Genomic DNA, 21,160 nt, shown 5'->3' with positions numbered 1-21,160 from the left:
TGGGTTTTCACTTATGAAAATGTCTCAATTATGTGTAAAATAACGATTTGCCCCAGTTTTTATTTCGGAAATTTGCACTAGAAGATGTGTATAAGAGACAGGGTAGATGGTTTACACTGAAAACTGATCAGAAATCAGTTAGCTATATTTTTGATATGCAACATAAAGGCAAGATCAAAAATGAGAAAATGAGGCGCTGGAGGATTGAACTTTCCTGTTTTACATTTGAGATTGTGTACCGTCCAGGTAAAGAAAATATTCCTCCAGACACATTGACCAGAGCGTGTTGCTCGGCAAGTAATGTAACTGACCGCCTTGTCGAACTTCACAATATGCTATGCCATCTGGGAATTACTAGGATGTGGCATTTTGTGAAAACAAGGAATCTCGCATTCACAGTAGAGGAGGTAAGAAAGATAACAGCTGCTTGTCAAGTTTGTGCTAAATTAAAGCCGCGATTTTATAAGCCTAATAACACACCATTGATCAAAGCCACCCAGCCATTTGAGCGTCTCAATATAGACTTTAAGGGGCCGTTGCCTAGCACGGATAGGAATATTTACTTCTTAACAGTCGTCGACGAGTTTTCAAGACTCCCATTTATATTTCCTTGCTCTGATATGACATCATCTACGGTGATTACCTGTCTCTGTCAGTTGTTTTCTTTATTTGGAACACCGGCTTATATCCACTCAGACAGAGGAACGGCATTCCTAAGTAAGGAACTTACAGAATTCCTTGTAAAAAGGGGTGTAGCATGTAGCAGAACTACTAGTTATAATCCTCAGTGTAATGGGCAAACGGAGAGATATAATGGCATCATCTGGAAAACAATTACATTAGCTTTGACAGTGTTGATCTACTGTGGTGCTGATGAAGTGGTTGGCAAGAAGTTTTACATGACGCTTTACACTCTGTCCGTTCATTAGTATGTACTGCCACGAATGAGACGCCGCATGAAAGATTCTTTACCTTCAACAGAAGATCAACATCGAGGTCATCCATCCCTTCCTGGCTGTGTTCTCCAGGACCCGTTCTTATTAAGCGCCATGTTCGCGCCCACAAAACTGATCCGCTAGTCGACGAGGTTGAACTATTACACGCAAATCCACAATACGCTCATGTACGTTTTCAAGATGGTAGAGAATCAACAGTATCACTTCGTCACATGGCTCCTGTTGGGGTGATTGCAGATAATGAGTTTGGTACAGCGGCTGAGAATGATATTGCGCCACAGAACAATGACCCACAGAACAATCAGATAAAACCCTTATTAAATGATACCTGTATATTTAAAGAACCATCAGATAATGCTAACGATAGCCCTAAGCCAATGAGTTCTAAGCCTAATGAAAGTTTAAACGTAACAGACAAATCGGTAAAAATTCGACGATCATCCAGAAAAAGTAAACCGCCTGATCGTTGGGGTTTTTAAGTAACCATGGTCCCTCATAATGCCAAATAATAACTTGAGTTTTTAAAGTGGGGGAGAATGTAGTGAGATGTTTGGCACTCCATACAAGGTAATGTTATGTTTGGCGCTAGCAATTGAGAAGGAAGAGATGTGTATAAGAGACAGTATGAGGAGACGATTCTGGAACGTGGTTATCAGGTTACTTGTTGTTATTATTTTCTATACTGCTTGCATTTTAGTTGATTAAAACCTTACAAAGGTAGACGAAGACTAAACGACTCTTATTTCGAAGTTCACTACATGGGGATACCCTGTTCTTGCTAGCAATTAGTCGACAAGCATATCTACTGTCCTTGAGTAGGTACCTGGCATATGCAACAGCGCCAAATGCCTGTTCAGACCCATCTGAGAAAACCACGAGCGTCGGCCTTGTGTTTGGTTCTGCATCCTCTGGTTTAATACATCTGGGGAAGCAAATGCTGGCAATATCGGTTAATTCATTGAAGAACTGAAGCCACTGTTCTCTCATTGCCTCTGGTAGGGTGTCGTCCCATCCCAACTTCTCACCCCATATCTTCCGGAGGAGTATTTTCCCTTTCACCGTGAACGGCGAGATCAAACCTAATGGGTCATAGATGCCATTAATACTGCTTAAACAAGATCTTTTTGTGAGAATCACTGGCGCTTCCAACTTTGTAGTGAATTTGAATACATCTTCATATGAGTCCCATGCGATTCCTAGGACTTTCTCGATACCCTTTGCAATCAACTCCTTGTCTGTGATTTCGCCACCACTTCCTGAGATTACCCACTTCTTGACTGCAAGGTTTCCTGGTGCGATTAACTTGTCGATATCCTGCGAAAGACGCAACGCAGCTTCTCTTGACTCAACAGACTCCAGTATATCATCAACATAAACATTGCGCAGGATTGTGTCGGCAGCTTTATATAATTTATCCTTCCCTCGTTCGGCCGTTTTCCTCAAAGCTACTGTAGCTATTGTAGCAGAGGGCCGATCACCCATGTTAACCACAGTCATGCAAAAGGTCTTAGGTTCTTGTGTGACATTCATATTTCGCCATAGGAATCGGTGACAGTGTTGATCTACTGTGGTGCTGATGAAGTGGTACATTTTACGGATGTCTGCCACAAGTGCTACTGAGTTTTCCCTAAATCGAATTAGCACTCCTAAAAGAGCGTTTACCATGTCTGGGCCCTTAGCCCAGTAATTGTTAAGGATATGTCCTTGATAAGATGCGCTACTATTAAATACGATTCGCATGGGTGTGCTACTGCTGTCAGGCTTCATCACCACATGGTGTGCAATGTAGTATATAGGCCCATCATAGCAATCCAGCTCCCTTTTTCCAATTTCCCTTGCAACATTTCGCTCTAGCATATCTCTTATTTGAGCGTCATATGCGTAGCTTTCGCTGGGTCCTTTCTCAACCTGTGTTCTAGGGACTTCAGGGCAGCCAGTACAGCGTTTCGGTTGTCTGGTAACTCGAATGGGTCTCTAATCCAGGGATACTCCTCTTTCCAATATGAACCACAAAATGTAAGGTTTTTCTCTATCAGCGCCAACTCTCTTTCCTCTTTCAATGTATACTCTTTGGCTCCCACCGGGCATCTACCACAACGACAACTGCCGCACTGTGGGTTGCACTGAACACCCATACCTTCTATCTTGAAGAAAGAGTCCAAATTACATGTTGTCACATGATGTATCAATGCGGCAGTACTGATCAACTTCGTAGTATTTTCTTAAAGGGTTGGATGGGATCCGCCCAAGCATCTCCCAAATCTATTTTCCAGCACGAGTAGGTGCTCTACTGCTTGTAGCCTTGTCGGGTGATACCAGGCGTACTCGTACCCCATGAGCAAGTCGACATGGCCGGTTGGTCGTTCTATCTCTTCGATTTTGATGCCGCTGAACAAGCCCACTACATGCTGGACTGCTATGTGTTCTATATTGGACGTGATCTGCTCGATTCCATATGCATATACATTTACAATAAACCCCTGCTTATCTACTAGAGGTACAAGATAACGGAAGCTATCGACTTCCTCCGTCGTTCCGCCAAGTTTAGTGATGGCAATTTTTATGGGATCTCCTTTTAATCCTGCAGCCCTTGCCGATCTGTTGGTGATAAGGGACGATGTGGCGCAGCCATCAAAGAGGACGTTCATGTGTTTAGCTCCTACCCTTATTTTCATTAACTGCAAGAGACAGCTGCCCGATGACCCTTTGATAGACAACCAAAACAGGCGCCCTTTTCTCTTGCCAGCTGCGTTTTTTCTGCCAGCGACTTTGCCAGGTAAATCCGACATTCAGATGTGTTGTGCTGGCCTCCGTCGTGAATAAGACAAATTTTGTTGCTCTCTTGTCTCGAAACGTCAGCACTCTGCTTTACCTCTGCGGCATTGATGGTAAGGTGTGGAGACTGTTTACTTTTTGCACCTGTTCTCACTCCTGATGTTTCGTACTCAACACTTTTCTTTTCCCTCACTAGAAACCGAAGGAGTGCAGGAAATCTATTGGAACGGTCTACAACAGTTTTCTCATCATACAATGATCTCGACCACTCCCTTCGAATTGTAGGTGGTAGCTTCTTTTCGATATCGCCAACGACTCTGGTGTTGGACATTTCCCTTTCCATTTCCAACTTTTGAAGATCATTATAACCTCTTTCAACATTATCCACCAGATCGACAAACCTTCGGTCCTCTCCGTCCTTCAATGTATCGATACTTTCGAAGTCATGCATGATGGCATCTGCCAATTTAATTGGGTCTCCATATCGTTCGTCCAGTCTCCTCCATATTCCCTGAATATCGTCATCCACTGCGCCACTAGCGAGCTTTCGTTTTAGTACGGGAGAAATCTAGTACGGTAATTAGAGCCGAAAATTCATTTGCGCATGCGTGAAAGATTGCATCTCACCGTACCGCGGAATTTGAGGACGGTTCTGACTGAAAATATCGTCCGGTTTAGAACGCAACGATAAGAGGTTGTCTTGTATGTCTGCATCACGCGGCGAGTGTAAAGGCGATTACAATGGAGTCAGTTAACTTATAATAACACTTTATTGAAATTATGGTTTCATGTTCAAAGTCAGTGATACAACACATAAATTTAGAATATGAATATGATTTAGCCAAGTCGTATATATAGCCCTAGTAAATGTAGATGTACTGTAGGCCTAGATAGATGGACAGCCTCGGCTCGGTTCTAGCCTGGCCTGGGTCTAGCTAGGCCTAGCCTAGGCCCTAATTTATTAAGGTACGTCCGGCCTAGGCCTAGCTTATAATAATGCCTACGCAGCGACAAGTGCCTCTTGAACTCTGTGTAAGTTCGCCATGTTTTGGTAACTAAAGTGAGGGCGCGCGTTCGCACGCATATTCCCCCGTCGCGTAAACGGAAACGAAACAACTTCTAAACAGGACGGAAGCTTGGTTGCGAGTACGGTCACGGTCTGTTGGTTCCTCCGTACTGTGCGCTCACCGTCCTCAAACGAAAGCTCGGTAATAACTTGAAACGGTTTCACTCCCAGCGATTTCCGCAACACAAAAGCTGCTTGATCCTTAGTCGCCTCAGGCAAGATGAACTTTGTGAAGTCAATCGCATTTTTTCCAGATGAATACCACTTCCTTTTTTCTCATCTTTAGACTTTGTGACCGTACTCTTGGTGTGGTGCTCCAAAATTATGCAAACTTTATTACTGGCCTCGCCGTACAGATCACGCACTGACTGAAGCCAAGTATTCTCATTGTCCCCCTGTTCAGTGGGTAGCATTGCAGCGTAATTCATGTGGGCAGCCTTTACTTCCTCCATCAATTTTACTAGATCACATTTCGCAGCTCTGACTGCCTCACCAGAATTTTCAATGGTCAACTGGCCTATTTGCTTGCAAAGTTGTTGAAAATCAGCATGTTGTATGCCTCGAACGCTTCTCGCTCTCGCCACTGAAGTTTGGGTGGATTCTCTTTCGTTCTGCTCTTGTTCGGCCACCACCGCATCCATATGCTGCTCGTTAATGCGGATTTTATGTTTGAGCATCAGCTCCCGTACTTCATCATATCTTGTTACCAGTAATACTGTCTGTCTCTTATACACATCTAGATGTGTATAAGAGACAGGCCCATATTAGTATGATTTACATACTCAAAAGGTGGTCACATAATAACATAACAGTAACTAAAACTCTAAATCTAAATTAATCAACTGCTTCTTCACTAAATATGATAGCATTGGTTACTCATAGCTTTCTTAATGTATAAAATGAGGATTATGAACTTACACTGTTTAACGTCTACAATAAAGATTATAAATCACAGGAATTCTTATTCTCATCTCACATGTATACATGTGTGTATGCTACACCTTAGTGTGATCTCTGACCTTGAGAATGTCATTTGCTATTAAGACTAAGAGATTATCAAAAACAATTTAGAGTATGCATGACTGATTTTGTAAATCACGTGACTGGCTAACTTTATGCATATTAATCAGTCTTGGTAAACTTTCAAAATTGAAGATGCGGATGTCTCGACTAGAACAAGAACCAGCTCCCTTTTGGCTACCTATACTTGAATTAAAACAGTTAGTATAGTACTGGCCTGCTGAGAACGACATGGACTGATAACCGTAGGCTATATGAACCTTGCTACACAGATTTAGGTCTTTAGGGTAGAATATTGTTAAAAAGGTAGGCCTCTGTAATTAAAAACTTAAAAATACGCCAAAGCCTCTACTAGTCTAGGCTAGGCCTCCTGACTCCAGACGAGGCCTGATCGATCCTTCTGGAAAGTTTTGTTGTATTTGTATGGTATGCCATCTAGTCTAAGCTTAATTGTTTTTGCCATTGCCAAAATTAGTTTTACTAGGGTCTATTCTAAATATTTTAGGCCCGTTTTATTAGGGAGACTATTTAAATTTAGTCATGCCTAACTAGTCGACGCGAGTGACTCAGTTTCGTGGCTCCAAAAATATGAACATTTGATTAGTTGAAATTGTTTATTTCGGTTCGCCATTTATCCAAATATGGAATATAAGATTACGTCATTCTTTTTGCATCCTGGTGCCTGCATTCAGTGTTTTACAAGTCGCTTATTCCGTCTATCTCTAAATTAACTTTCTCGTTGGTGGCGCTGTCCAGAATGAGAAAAATAATAAAAAATAAGAGACTTGTGGCAAGTCTACTTTGGCTCGAACTGACATCAGCTCGAATTTGACTGGCATCCATCTGGCCCTCCCCCTACCAAACCAAAGATAAATAATAAGTTCTTTGCTCCTATCCAGGCACAGCGCGCGTTCTGCTGATGTAGGTGTAGCCTAACTAGGCCTAAGCCTTAGGCTTACACGTATTTCGTTTTCTACAAATAATCACCATCGCTGACCCTACGCTGCAATTTTTTAGGTCACAGCCTAGGCCTATTAATTAGTAGTAGGCTCTAGTACAAAGTCGATATCCAGGCGTAGGCCTAGGGCCTATGCTAGACAGTCCTGGGCCGAGGCCGCCGTAGAGTAGGCCTAAGCCTCCAAGGTGGAGGCCGGTTGGACCGCTGCTGCCTAGACCCGAGGTCGGTTATCCTGAGTCATTTCGTAGAGTTATAGTTATTCAGAGTTATAATTATTTTGAGTCAAATAAAAAAATAATAATTTTCTCGCCGTTTATTAGAATGTGTGCATTTAGGCCTAGACATGCAGACGAAGAACTTGCAGTTTGTGGTAAAACAAAAGGTTTACTGTTAGGCTAAGCCTAGTGTAGGCCTATGTTTCTATTATTATTTATATTTTTATAAACTCTCAGTTCTTTAAAAAAATGCACATCTCAATCTTATTAAGTAACACTGAACAGTGAGATCCATGTACAGTATAATATTTTTATATGGTTCAACATTTATTGATTATTATTTTTTTTAGGAAATGTTTTCTAATCAAAGTTTGAAACCAGGAACAATGGTTGAGCTTGAAGATGAGGTGAGGATTATATATTGATTGCCTGGTATTGGTAAATAATACTGTTAATGAAACTCTGATATTTTATGTAAAAACAGGTTGTAAAATGTAGTCCAAATTTATTTATTGATATTAATGCAGCTGTCAGTTGTATGATGCACTATACGACCCCGGGAAAGGTGCGTCATGGTTGGGTCATTTACCGTGATATTTTGCACACTGTGAAAAACAGGTGCGTCTATGTCCGTCACATTACAAAATGGCGATGTAAACAAATAACGTCCTCAAAGGACCGGTGTAAAAAAAGAAATTACTATACAATTTCAAATAACCACATCTAGGGAACTTCATTTTACTTATAATGTATTTAGAGATATTTGGTTGTGAAAAAATAGGTGATTAGAATAAAATCAAGAGATAATTTGGTAGGAATCAGTTTGCAAATATATAGGAAAGAATATAAAGGAAACGAAAAGAATGAAAAAGAAAAGAAAGGAAAAGAAAGAAAATAAAAGGAAAATAAAAGAAAGATTAGAAAGAAAAGAAAGGAAAAAAAAAAATCAAAGAAACGTAAAGAAAACGAAAAGCTAGAAGAAAGACAGGGTATTAAAACAAAATTAATGGAACTCTACCAAGAAGGAATACAAAATTTAGGAGAAAAAAAAAAATTGGTGTAACTAGTAACCGTTTGTTTGTATGAATGCAATTGCGGCGGGACAACTATTGGATGCACGCATGATCTAGAAGGAGATAGTCTTAACTTAAATCTTAACTTAGGTAAAGTATGGTATGTAAATAGGGTGAGAAGACACAACATTGAATAGACATTGCACCTATGAGATGGCCAGATATCATTTTCAAATGATGGCTAAAAAAATAATAATAATAAAATCAAGGGCACATGGCACATGGAAACTTTATTTCTGTCACCAAATACCATACCAAAACCTATGGTCAACGTTATTTACTTAAGCTTATTGCCTTTTTTTGGAACCAAGCTCCCAAATTACATAACTTCTTCCAACTCTATTTGCAACATTAAGTCACAGCTTAAGACCTATTTGTTTTCCAGTGGCTTTTCACATGCGTTGCACCTTTGATCTTGTTTGGAATTGGCGCCATAGAAATTTGAGATATTATTATTATTATCCCCAGTAAGCGTACGTTGGTGCATGGACGGTTCAGATCCAGCTGGATACAGAATGCAGCGTGATGGCTTGAGGATGGTCGTTTTTGAAGTCTAAATTTTGATTTCTTTTTCACAAACTACAGCCCCGTCTGAACACAATAATTAAATAAATACAGTAAAGCGTTTTCTTTTTTGAAGTGCCTATTACCTATAGATATACATGTCCTACAATAAAAGCATCATGAGGCCTAGATGGATGTAAGACACCGCAGCTAGGCCTACGTACATAGGGGCACAGAGATAGAGAGACAATTGTATAATGCGGTCCATCTTAAAATGTGCTTAAATGGCGCAATACTGTTCAAGACAATGCGATCAGGGTACTGTACGTCAAAAATGACAATCAAGGTCAGTAACTTTCAAGAGATGGTCTGTCACAAAATAATTTTTTTGTGTGTCAGTTTCACACAATGGTCAGTCACATTTTTGACGAAGGGGTGCATCGTGGCATGCATATGTACGAAGCGCGTTCAACGCACCCTTCCCTGGGGTTGTATAGTACGTCATACAACTAACGGCTGCATAAACACATTATAGTTATTTATAACTATGATATTTTTGTACGTTCAACTGACAATATGTTGTTATTTTGCAGAAACCTCTTATGTTACAAGTTTGCCAGCTGAACCAGCATATTGTCTGCATTCTGTGTGCTGGTTACTTTGTAGATGCTACCACAATCACAGAATGTCTTCACACATGTAAGTCAATAATATACGTACAGTACTATACTGGATTTGTTTTTTTACTCCTCACCTTTTTGATAGACTCTTTAATGTAGCATGCAGTGTGATCTTGAGATTGGTCATCTGCTCAGACCTGCCAACTCACCTAATCTTGTCGAGTGTCACCCGACATTTAAACAAATCTCCAGTTCAGTGTTGTTACATGAATGAGAGCTAATGTGCAGATATAACAGTCGTCAGTAAAGTTTGTACAACTGACTATGAATTGCTGTCATTGTCACTTAGGCCGTTTTATCTGCCAAGAGAATTTGGATGTATTAAAGTTATCATTGTTTATATGCCTGGAAATATTCCGGTTGCTGCAGACGCAATTGCTGATCATACATACCTACTTTAAGCCCGTTTTCCTGAGAGTCCTATTTTAGTTGTAGGTGATCTAAACCAGTGTCAACTTAAGCGTGTGCTTCCAAATTGTAGAGAGTATGTGTCATGCTCAACAAGAAACAAGAAAGTTATACAGTTATTACCTACTGTACGTATAAGAAACTAAGAAATTAAAAACAAGCAAGATGGAAACAAAGACAATTAAACTGTGGTTCAGTACCCTGAACATATTGAAAAACTCTGGGGTTGTTTAAGAGGCTACCGAATGGGACGTATTTAACAACACCAGTAGTGATATTCATGAACTGACTAACACTGTATCATCATATTTTGCCTTTTGTGTGGATCTCACTATCCCACTAAAACAGATTAGAATACTGTATACCCGAATGATAAGCCTTGGCTAGATTTTGATGTTAAAGTTGCTATAAAAAATTGGAATACCAGTCAAGTCGCCCCCTTGTAAAGTCGCCCCTTACAAAGTCACCCCTACAAAGTCGCCCCCTTGTCTAGTCGCCCCTAACCAAGTCGCCCCCGTCAAGTCTCCCCCTAGCAAAGTCGCCCCCTAACCAAGTCGCCCACTTGACTAATATTGAATATTATTATTAACTAACCTTTCAAACCGTTACTTAGAGCTTCTCTAGGCCTAGGAGAGAGCTATGACGTCCGGTTCGGCCGTGCACTTGTTCGGTCGTAAGATATTCAATGCCCAAATAAGGGTTATAAAAAAATGTATTGTTTGTTTTTCTTCTACTTAGAAGAACACAATACCGTAATATGTAATTTAGTACATTATTATTAAGATTGATTGTTTTACGGAGTACAGTAGTTTTAATAGCATAATTTTTAGTTAAGTGTTTTAAATTTATTTAATCATGCAAAATATTCTAAGTTGAAACTTTATTGCTTGGAAGAAATTTAATTTAACTATGGCCCCAGTAATACACTGAAACTGTACAAAAAAGGTCAGCAACGATTTCTTATGTTACGGCAACTTAGGAAAGTTTATATTGATAAAAAAATTCTAGAAATGTTCTACCAATCAATGATACTCAGTGTGATTTCATTCTGTCGGATTATATGGGAGGCTAGCTTATATGAGAAAATAAAGGGATTTTTGGCAAAGGTCACCAGAAGGGCGGGGCGTGCAATAGGAGTTGATTTTTCTAAGCTTAATTTTAAATATGATGCAGGTGTTCTCTCCATGGTAAAATACATACTTTCTTAAACTGATCATCCACTCTACAACGAAGTACAAATTTCTCCCATCCCATATCCTTATCCGCTCTTTACCTACAGGTACTAAATGCTATAACAAATCATTTGTCCCACATTCTATTGCAATTTGCAACAATTATGTTGAAAGATAATTTTTGTAACCCATGGAGAGAACACCTGGATCGCATCTATCTAATTAATAATAAATTGTACAGTAAGAATACCTAATTTAGCTTTTTACTTGAATTGCAAATTTGGAATTGTTTTTACCTTTTATCAAACAAGCAGCCATTTTTTATTTGAATGTCGCCACCAATGGCCAATGAATTGTCTTGACATGTCTTTTTTAGTACCGTTATCTTGCATTATCTTTTGGTTAATTTTGGAAACCTCCAGATTTTTTTTAAGATTTGTAAAAAAATCTACAGATTTTCATGACCCAGGGGTTGGCAGTTCTGTCTGCTTCCTTCAGGTCCATTACTATTTTTGTATCAATCTTCCATAATCCATTCTCCTATCATTTGGTAGGTATTTTAATAGACTGAATTGGTTACCAAATATGTTGTCGAGAACATCTTGGCTTGTGTCCCTCCACTTTTGGAACCAGGGTTTTCGTGGTCTTTAGCAGCTTTGGTCTCTAATTGGAAATAAAGGTAAAAACTTTATTATGCTAGCAACTTCCAGGGGTGGCGCCACTGGGGAGGGTGCAGGGACACCCGTCAGCTGCTCCCCGTCAGAGACAAAAACCACAAACCACAATTCGTCGGGGAGAAAAAAAAAAGTATATGCATTTTGTACATTAGTGGAATCTAATAGCTGTTGAGCATTCTCGTACTGCAAACAGTAGTGTACATGAACACATTGAGAGTTGCAAAGGTTTTAACCATATAATTGGTCTACTGTACATCTTATGTCTGCTGACGATACTTTCAAACAATCTCTTATAGAATCCTTATTATTTGATAATATTAATATTATTCATGGTTCTGAACATTGGTCAGAAATTTTATTTGCTGAAGTCTTAGCAATAAGATCAAGATACAAGCCTAGTCTAAACTATGGTCTCAGAGCCTCTAAAGAACTTGCATTCACCTAAGTTTAAAGTGTTAACTTGCCTTTGTTCAGAAAGTATAATACATACTCCAAGTATTGAAATACACGCCATCGTGTTGGGATTCAATATTTCGACATTAATTATGTCATCATCAGGAATGAAAAAATTATCCATATTAGCAAGCTTATATGCACTAGTACCAAAAGTGTTTAACCAATCAAAACATTACCTCTAGTAGGTGACATAGCAGTCACCTAGCTTTGTTCCACATTAATCATTTGTTTATCAGAATATCATCTCGTCTCCAACATGATCTGCCCACTTTTTCTAATTGTCAAAATTTATCTGGTATTGATTTCTGTTAAGTTTGTCACCCTTTTGGACTTGGAATATTCATTCTTGACAATGTTCCAATAAAGAACGAAACGTAGAATCAACTATGGCCTCTTGCCTGTCATTTTTCGGAGTCGCCATACTCATATCTTAGTGGACTCTAAAATTGATTAGCCTTTGAAACCCCTTAATTGTCAAAATTTACATCCCCCAGAACTTTCCAAACATTTTTAGAGAGGCTCGAACACGCCCACTTTGCTCTCGTCGGGGAGATCTTCCTCCACGTTGGGGACATCGGCCCCTTCATCGGGGACTTCGGACCCCTGTTTGGCAAATCCTGGCACTACCCCTGGCAACTTCGTCTTTGGATACTGGACTGAGAAAAAGAGAATGTACACTTGAAGAAGGAAGGGTAGAAGTATAATTAACATTATCAGATGCATTTATTTTATTGAAATTTGAGCCTATATTGATAAGATAATCATTGAATCTGGATGCAATTTGTTGAGGATCAGTGATCGTAGTGCCGTTATGAATATACAGTAGTAAAGTGGAAAAATACAAAGACAGTTAAACAATTATACACTATTATTTTAAAATAAGGAAACAAAAAAAAAATAAACAGTAGTTGCTACACATTGCAAATTACTGTATTCACTTAACTTAAATTTAAACGCATTTATTTTATTGAAATTTGAGCCTGTATTGATAAGATAATCATTGAATCTGGATGCAATTTGTTGAGGATCAGTGATCGTAGTGCCGTTATGAATATAGTGAAAAAGTGAAAAAATACAAAGACAGTTAAACAAAGGAAACAAAAAAACACAGTAGTTGCTACACATTTCAAATTACTGTATTCACTTAATGTTCTTTTTATTTATATAATTATTAAGATATTGATATTAGATGTTTTTTGTAGCTTGATTTAAAATTTAAAACAGATGGTGCAGTTTTAAGATTTTGATCTAGAGAATTCCACACTTTTGGTCCATTAAAATTAACAAAATTACGGCTAAAATTTGTCTGGCATTTGAACAAAATGTAATCAGAGGTACGTGTATGGTAATTATGTAATCCACAATATTTTTTTTAAAGTAATTGTTAAATGATTCTGGGAGGTAGTTTTTTACTGTATCTATACATAAATATTGCAGTTTGAAGCCTATTAATGTAAAAAATATTTAAAGTTTTAAATGTAAAAAGAAGTTGTTTAGTATGTGATAAAGAATTAGACTTGGAGCAAATTTTAAGTGTTTTTTTTTCGTAATTTAAAGAGTTGATCTAATTTTGTTGTTTCTGTGCTAACCCATGGACATAATTGTTGGTGTGTGTTTGTTACCGTACCCCATACCAAATTACAGTACGATAGATAAGGAAGAACCATTGTGTTGTATAAAGAAAATAAAATGTTAGGTGGTAAACTATGCTGGAGTTTCTGTATTACGCCTACATTTTTTGATACCTGATTGGATATTTTTGTTATGTGTTGTTTCCAATTTAGTTAAGAGTCAATTATGACGCCAAGGAAGTTTGTAGGATCAGTTTCTTTTATCAGTAAATTATCAATTTTAATATTAAAGTTATTAGTCAACCTGGGATTTTTTCTTTGGTTACAACAATATAATGTACAGTATATGAATATATATATAATTTATATGCTTCATTGGGATCATTGATGTTATAAATGTTAGTCCAGTCAACATTAGACATATCGTAGTTCAGAGCAGACATAGAAATATCATTGACTTTTTTTTATGTATATGTATTATAATGTGTGACTATGTACAAAATATTTGCAATCACACATCAGTTTTACTGAAATTTTTTTTAAATTATTATTTTTAGTCTGTAAGAGTTGTATTGTGAAGTATTTGCAGACATCAAAACATTGTCCAATGTGTAATATTAAAATCCATGAGACACAACCTCTGGTTAACCTTCGACCTGACCGTACTATGCAGGACATTGTGTTTACTTTGGTCCCACACCTTTGGAAAGGTAAGTCTCATACATAAAGTTTTGGATCACACATGGTGGTATACCTATCCTTGTGGAGCAACCATATCCAAAACATTCTACACCTTAATGGGCCAATGGTATATGCCATTGTGTTGCAGCTGCATGAAAAAATGTGAAACCAGAGGAGTTAGGATTTTGATTGGTGAATGATGTTATTTTATTGAATGGTATACAAATAATGACTGCTCATGAGGTGAATGGTGATACTGTATCTATTGCGAAGATGTGATGTGGACTACTATCTTCTCGAGGGAAGAGAGTAGGCTACGGTCTCCACATTACCGAGTTCTATAGATTTCACCGTTCCCTGAATCTACAAAACAGTCAATATTTGTTTTATATACCTCATACATAGATTCTACAAGGCCTAAAAAAAAGTAATGAAAAGAGTACCCACCTAGGCCAAGGCGGTCAAAGGGCCAATCTCTGTCGTCGTACAGGTCGCACTGCAGTCTCCTTTTACATTAATTACACAGCGACATTTTGTGGGATCCAGAGAGATTATGTGATAGTACTATTTTCCCCGGAAATTTATGAATTCAAACTACATCATAGGAGTGATAGTTGAAGTCATTGCCCCTGTTGTTTTTATTCCAAGCAATTAGGTGCCTGGAATCTATGCATGTGATATATCATATTAATCAATATATATATAGACCTATTAATGTAAACAACTTGAAGGCGCTTAACAAAAACAAAAAATGGGGGAAAAAAATAATGAAAACAAAAATATTACTGTATGCCATTGTTCCTTGGGTATAAGCCCACCCCCTCTTTATGCCCAATTCTATGTACCAGCAATTCATCTGGCAAAATTCCAGAGTATGACTTTTACAAATATTCTTAAAAAAAATATTACATATTGGCTTTGAATAATAGGCTTACAGTTCCAAAAAATTGCCATTCGAATAAAAAGAGAATTTCCCGGGTATAAGCTTAGCCCATTCCCAAAAATGTGCCCAATTTTGTGGAGGTGAAATTATACCAGAGAAACTACATTAATACCAGTAGCCGAACTATAAGATGTAGAAATGGGCAGCATTACCAGAGAAGGTGACATTCCAAATGTCTCACCTGGCAACCTAGAGGTAAAGTCACAATCTCAGTGTGGATTTTATATTCAGGAAATCTACAAAAGACATTATGCAGGGACTGGCCTTATCCATCACGGAACAAGCCTGTTTCCCACTACCATGCACTGCTGAGACAACAACGCTGCATTGATAAAAAAAGACTAGAGGAAAACCACTCAAAATAAAATTTAACACTCAAAAGAACTGGGATGCTTTGTCACTACTGTGCTAGATAATGGAGGTTAATATTCTTTTCATTTGCATTTTATGCTTTTGTGTATTTTCATGTTCGTTGATTGTAACATTGGTCTTGTATGATTAGATGAGACTTTAAGAAAGAGGGAGTTCTATAGATCAAGAGGGATTGGCAAGATTCAGAGGATAAAAGAAGTTGAAGTGAAGAAGCTACTGGCGCATGAACAAATACATCATCCTACTCAGGATCATCTGTTGTCATTGTGCCTGGAGCATATCAGGTATCATCAACGTGATAAAGTGTTTGCATACAGTTTATTCTAGAAATAATGTAAAGAGATGATTTCATAAGAATGTTTAATAGATGGTCTTGCTCCCAAATATATCTTTAATCTCCTCCCAACATAAATCTACTCTTCGCCTTCTTTAGATCGTCTAATAAGCATCTTCTTGAGCACGGCCGCATTTACATTTATGGAATGCTCTTCCTGTTGAGATCAAAACCTCATCTTCTGTCAGTATCTTTTAAAAAGTTAAAATCTTATCTTCTCAATTTTTTTGACACACATGCAAATTGTTTATTTTTTTTTTTTATAATCTTACAAGCATTGTTAATTAAACTCATTAATTAATGTGCATTTGTAATGTTATTGTCATACATTAGTTCCACAGATCATTGCATTCTGCCATAGATATTGGTGATATATAAATCCTTGTTGATTGATTGATTGATATTATTGATTAAATCTCAACATCACCAAAGCAGAATGTATTTTCACTGTTGGCTCTATGATATTAAAGAGGTTTGCACTCCCCGACAAGAGCAAAGTGGGCATGGTCGGTGTTGCTTAAACTCTCCTGAAATTGGTCCTGGGGGTACCTTGAACAATTTTGGCAATTTAGGGGTTTCAACTTTGAACTGTTTAATAGTTGACTGTGAAATAAATTAAGCCTATAGGCCTAATTGACTTCACAGTCAACCATTATGTAGAAATTACATATAATTTTTTTTTGCTCCCCAACAAAATGTGGTTTTCTCCCTAACTGGGGGTAGGGCAGCTCTTCCCCGTATTAAAAATATAGAAATTGCCAACAGTTTTATAATACATAGAATAAATATATATAATAGATGAAATATAACAAAAAGCAGGTTCAATACTTAACAAGAGAAACAATACTACTGAAAGTAATAAAAGTAGAATAAAGAAACCCACAAAAAATAATTAATATTTAATTTTGTTCAATATTTCAAAAATTATAGGCATTTAGTCTCTTTCTTGGTCACAAATCTCACATTGTGACTTCTTGGAATATAATATTTTAAATTTTTGTTTATATTATATATATTTTACAGTGAACATGGCAGCAAGATTTCATCCTTTCGTAAAAAATATGTGCGATGTTCAGTGAGGACGTGTATTTATCATCTGCAAAAAATGTTGAGAAAGATGCTTAACCTAGCAAGCGCAACTCAGGTACAGATACATCTACATATACTCTTTATTATCGTTCACATTTTGATTGAGGTACAGTTTCCATAATAACTACATATTGGTCGTAATAAACATTATAGAAACTTTTAATATAAAATATTACATACAGTAATTGCTTTTCATGATGTTTCCAACTCTGTGTGTAAAATAATGTTTTCAAATTTTTAAATATTTTATAGGCTTTTCATTTTTTATATTTTCTTTAATTTAATACAAAGCTTAAGGACCCGTGAGTGGTGGTGAAAAAATGCATAAACTTCCCTTTTTCCACAAGTTTTTAATATTAAAAATTCTTTATCTTATTAAGCTTTTTAATTATTTCTTCAAACACCCTTTCAGTTAATTAGAAAAATATTTTTTCTCTTTCTTTCTACATATTGTGTCATAAGACTTTGTTGTACTTAGCCTCTAAGTGTGTTCATCTATCAGAGGTTCCTAAAGCCTTAATGGGGCTTTCACATGTGATGCTTGCCATCCCAAAACAGCATCATCAGCCAAAAAAGCAAAAAACTTTTTAATATATCTATTTTCTCCTCATTATCACTATTTCCTAAGTCATGTGGTAAAACCTATTACAAATTCAACATACTTATGGAATTTTCAAAATTCAAATTCAAATTACTTAGTTAAGTATATTGCGATAGTGCATTGGTTTTGGGATGACATGCCTCATTGTTTCAAATATTTATTTGAAAAAGAACCCCCAAAGAAATCCTTGTATTACTTCATTAACTTAATGATTTTGTATTATTACTTTTCTGTTGGTGTGCAGATAAATATACTATGTAAGGGGCAGCAATTAGGTCCACCAGAAACAACAATGAAACATGTTTGGTTAACACACTGGTTTCAAAAGGTATGTTTCCTGTACAGTAACTTGCAAATGAAGGTACCATAACAATTTGAGTCACTGGTTGTTCATATTGATAAATATTAATAATAAAGGAATTTAAATATAAAAACATTTATATTGCACCATAAATATATTGACTGCTAACAGTAGAATCACCACCTGTCTGCTTACAAGTGTCATTTTTTAAATACCGTTTCTATATATTTATATCGCAATTTATCTTCACTTTCAGCTTATATTTAATTCCAAAAGTAGATTTCTATTTTATTCTTAAGATGTTTTTTTCTTGTTAGCTTTGAGGCACATCACTATATAAATTTCAAAAAACTCAAATTTTTTTTTTTAAGTTAAATGTCTATCAAATGCCTATGCATTGATGTTTCTTAAAGAAATGTCAATACTTATTTTAATATTCTTAAATGAAAAGTATAACAAATTATTGTGACACAGTTTGTATGTTATTCATGTACTTTTGAAAATTGTTGCAAAATTTCATGCTTCATGCTTCAGTCAATTTTATACTTACTGTATAAGTTAAAAGGGGTTTTTTCATGGAATAGAAAGCTACAACAAATAGACCGATTCTTTTCTTGTTCAATTGTTTAATTACTTCTGGTATAAATCCTATCACTTATTTTGCATGTAGTATGGTGAAATGTACTGCATTCCAATACTTTTCCATTTCTCTTTTTTGACAGCCTTCACCAATGACTCTTCACTTCAAAACTGAGGTCATTAAAAAACATGGACAAAATAACCCTGTTGTAGTAGAAGTTCCTGAACTACATGCCAGGTGTCATCCATCAGTGGAAGCACTGAATATGGTTAAGAACACTCAATGCAAACCACCAGTAGGAAAATTCACTTTGGTTGAAAAGATACACTGCCAACCACCAAAAGGAACACTCACAATGGTTGAGAGCATGCAGAACCAACCTCTATTAAGAACTCACACCGTGGTTGAGAGCCGGCAAAGCCAACCGCTATCAAGAACTCACACCATGGTTGAAAGCAGGCAATGCCAACCGCTATCTAGAACTCACACTATGGTTGAGAGCGTGCAAAGCCAACCGCTATCAAGAACCCAAACCATGGTTGAGAGCATGCAAAGCCAACCTCTATCAAGAACTCACACCATGGTTGACAGCATGCAAAGCCAACAGCTACCAAGAACTTACACCATGGTTGAGAGCATACAAAGCCAACTGCTACCAAGAACTCACACCATGGTTGACAGCATGCAAAGCCAACCGTTATCAAGGACTCACACCGTGGTTGAGAACTCTCAACGCCACTGCCAACAGGACCACTAAGGGAGAACACTCAATCAAATTGATTGCAGAAAATCAGGTCAATGTTGTGTTCAACAAATCTATATGTTAGGTATCCACAAAAATGTTTAGCACAGTTGTCACACTTTGGTTTAAAGTGTTCTTACCAATGGAAAGGCCTTAAAGTTGTTGAAACCAGTAATACAGTATTTATAGGTGATCTAATATCAATAGGCCAGTATTCTGAAATCACAGTGCTGCACATGACAAAACAAAAACGCAACCCAAAATATGTCAATTTACATCTTTGATTGGAGAAACTTTGACAGTTCAAGTACCGCTACCCAAAATATGTCAATTTGCATCTTTGATTGGAGGGACTTTGACAGTTCAAGTACTTGATGAGGTTACATATTCGCTTTAATTTATAGTATCATTTAGCAGTGTGGTATCATGTGTGATATTCTTCTTTTGTGAATGTTTGCATTTGCTAAAGACACAAAATTAATCAGGAAGTACAAAATTAACTTTTGGATTTATTAATCTCATGAACTTCAACAAGTATGCTGCAAAAACCTTTTGAATGACCTTAATTGCTTGTGCAATTAATAGTTCTCTGTCTCAGTGGCTATAGTCAAAGACTTTTTTAGGCTAATGTGTAGTACACAGAGCAGTAGCAGATATGTGAGTGGGCAGGTTCCGTGGTCTACAGTACCTTAGTCAGTGCATAAAGTGTTTGTTCATGCTATTTAGCATAATTTAACAAACAGTAAAAATTAAATCAACAGAAGTATGGACCACCATTACAAACAAAAGCTGACAAAAGCCTGGTTCTCATGAGAGACCTAGTATCCAGATCGGGGGTTAACCATTAGCGCTAACCGTTAGCACCTGAGAGAATGACGGATTGATTAGTGCTAACCGTTAGCGGTATCCGGATACTGCTAACGGTTAGCAAGCGCTATCGGTTAGCAAGTTGAGCGCGTTTCTATCAACCAATCACACGTACGCGTTTACAATTCCAGTTTCTTATTGGCCAGTGATTCGATCATAATATTCTTGGTATCCGGATCGGGATCTTCTCGTATGGACGCACAGCAGCTAACGGTTAACCGTTAGAACATAGCCTAAGGAGGGAGACTTATGAGACACACAACACAATTCAAGAATTTCTCCAAGGGATTGCTGATAAAGAAAAAAATATGCCTTTTTCGCACTTGGTTTATTTGTTCTGCCTGCTGTTTGGAGCGACCCTTTTGCCACCCCCTGGATCTGCCACTGCAGAGACATGGTAGGCTATAATAGACTGACGTGTTATTGTTATTTTTTTATTATTGAAAGAGTTAGGATTTCTTAAGAATCACTCTTAGACCTAAATTTGATTACAATTTTCCTCTTTTCTTCTTTTTTAAAAATATTTAAAATGGGGGGGGGGGTGGGGGGAGAGGAGGGCACTCTGGTGCTTGCTCGCCCGCCCTTTGATGTATTTCTTAGGCCTACTTTGCAATAATTGTATTTTCTATCTAAAATGTTCTGTTTCACATATTGTTGACAGAAAATAATACAAAAATATATATCGTATATAATTTCCAATAAATTAATTTTGCCCGTAAACCCAATACTGAGTGATATATTTGTCTATCATCATCAATAGATATAAAAATAATTAAAATTGTTTTTGAAGACTGATGAATATCAATATGAAATAAAGTGTGGAGTAGAAAAAGTATACTTCAAAAACAATAACAGACAATTTTTATGATTTTAAGCCTTTGTTGAAATAAAAAAAAATTATAAAAATAAAGAGAATACATATCTTTCAAAGGGATAATGATGGTTAAATCAAAAGAATACTTGCAAATTTCATCAAACAAAAAAGGTCAGTCTAAAGGAACTTTCTAAAAATCTTACTCGGGTCCCCCTCTCAGTCGTCCCCAAAAAAGCACGGTCAAATAGTTAAAAATCACCTAAAATCACAACATTTTGCGAATTAGCGTCTCTCAACTGATCATC

The 21,160-nt window shown here is 37.1% G+C and overlaps 1 protein-coding gene and 1 pseudogene across 2 annotated transcripts; both read left to right on the top strand.

Moving 5' to 3' along the window:
- The first annotated feature begins 118 nt into the window (after window positions 1–118).
- Window positions 119–1,534, top strand: LOC117102975 (annotated as a pseudogene).
- Window positions 1,535–6,597: 5,063 nt separating this feature from the next.
- LOC117102974 (polycomb group RING finger protein 1-like) lies at window positions 6,598–20,762 on the top strand. 2 transcript variants are annotated; one of them, XM_033243428.1, is made up of 8 exons: window positions 6,598–6,738; window positions 7,341–7,397; window positions 9,161–9,266; window positions 14,089–14,241; window positions 15,658–15,811; window positions 16,885–17,005; window positions 17,796–17,879; window positions 18,575–20,762. In XM_033243428.1, exons 2-8 carry the CDS (start codon window positions 7,344–7,346, stop codon window positions 19,187–19,189), a joined length of 1,287 nt encoding a protein of 428 aa, XP_033099319.1. In that variant the 5' UTR covers window positions 6,598–6,738; window positions 7,341–7,343; the 3' UTR covers window positions 19,190–20,762. The 2 variants fall into 2 exon arrangements, with proteins under 2 accessions (XP_033099319.1, XP_033099320.1); XM_033243429.1 differs by having other exon boundaries at window positions 6,625–7,397.
- The last annotated feature ends 398 nt before the right edge of the window (window positions 20,763–21,160 follow it).

This window comes from Anneissia japonica, unplaced genomic scaffold (assembly GCF_011630105.1).
Source record: "Anneissia japonica isolate Jap-2015-1 unplaced genomic scaffold, ASM1163010v1 scaffold287721_len753485_cov172, whole genome shotgun sequence".
Lineage (NCBI taxonomy): Eukaryota > Metazoa > Echinodermata > Crinoidea > Comatulida > Comatulidae > Anneissia > Anneissia japonica.
This window is presented reverse-complemented; position numbering and strand designations above follow the sequence as displayed.

Excerpts from the sequence above, each read along its gene's own strand:
- LOC117102974 (XM_033243428.1), top strand. The coding sequence starts at position 7,344 with ATGTTTTCTAATCAAAGTTTGAAACCAGGAACAATGGTTGAGCTTGAA. Across the intron at positions 7,398-9,160 it reads TGGTTGAGCTTGAAGATGAG|AAACCTCTTATGTTACAAGT; the intron begins GTGAGGATTATA and ends GTTATTTTGCAG. Across the intron at positions 9,267-14,088 it reads CACAGAATGTCTTCACACAT|TCTGTAAGAGTTGTATTGTG; the intron begins GTAAGTCAATAA and ends TATTATTTTTAG.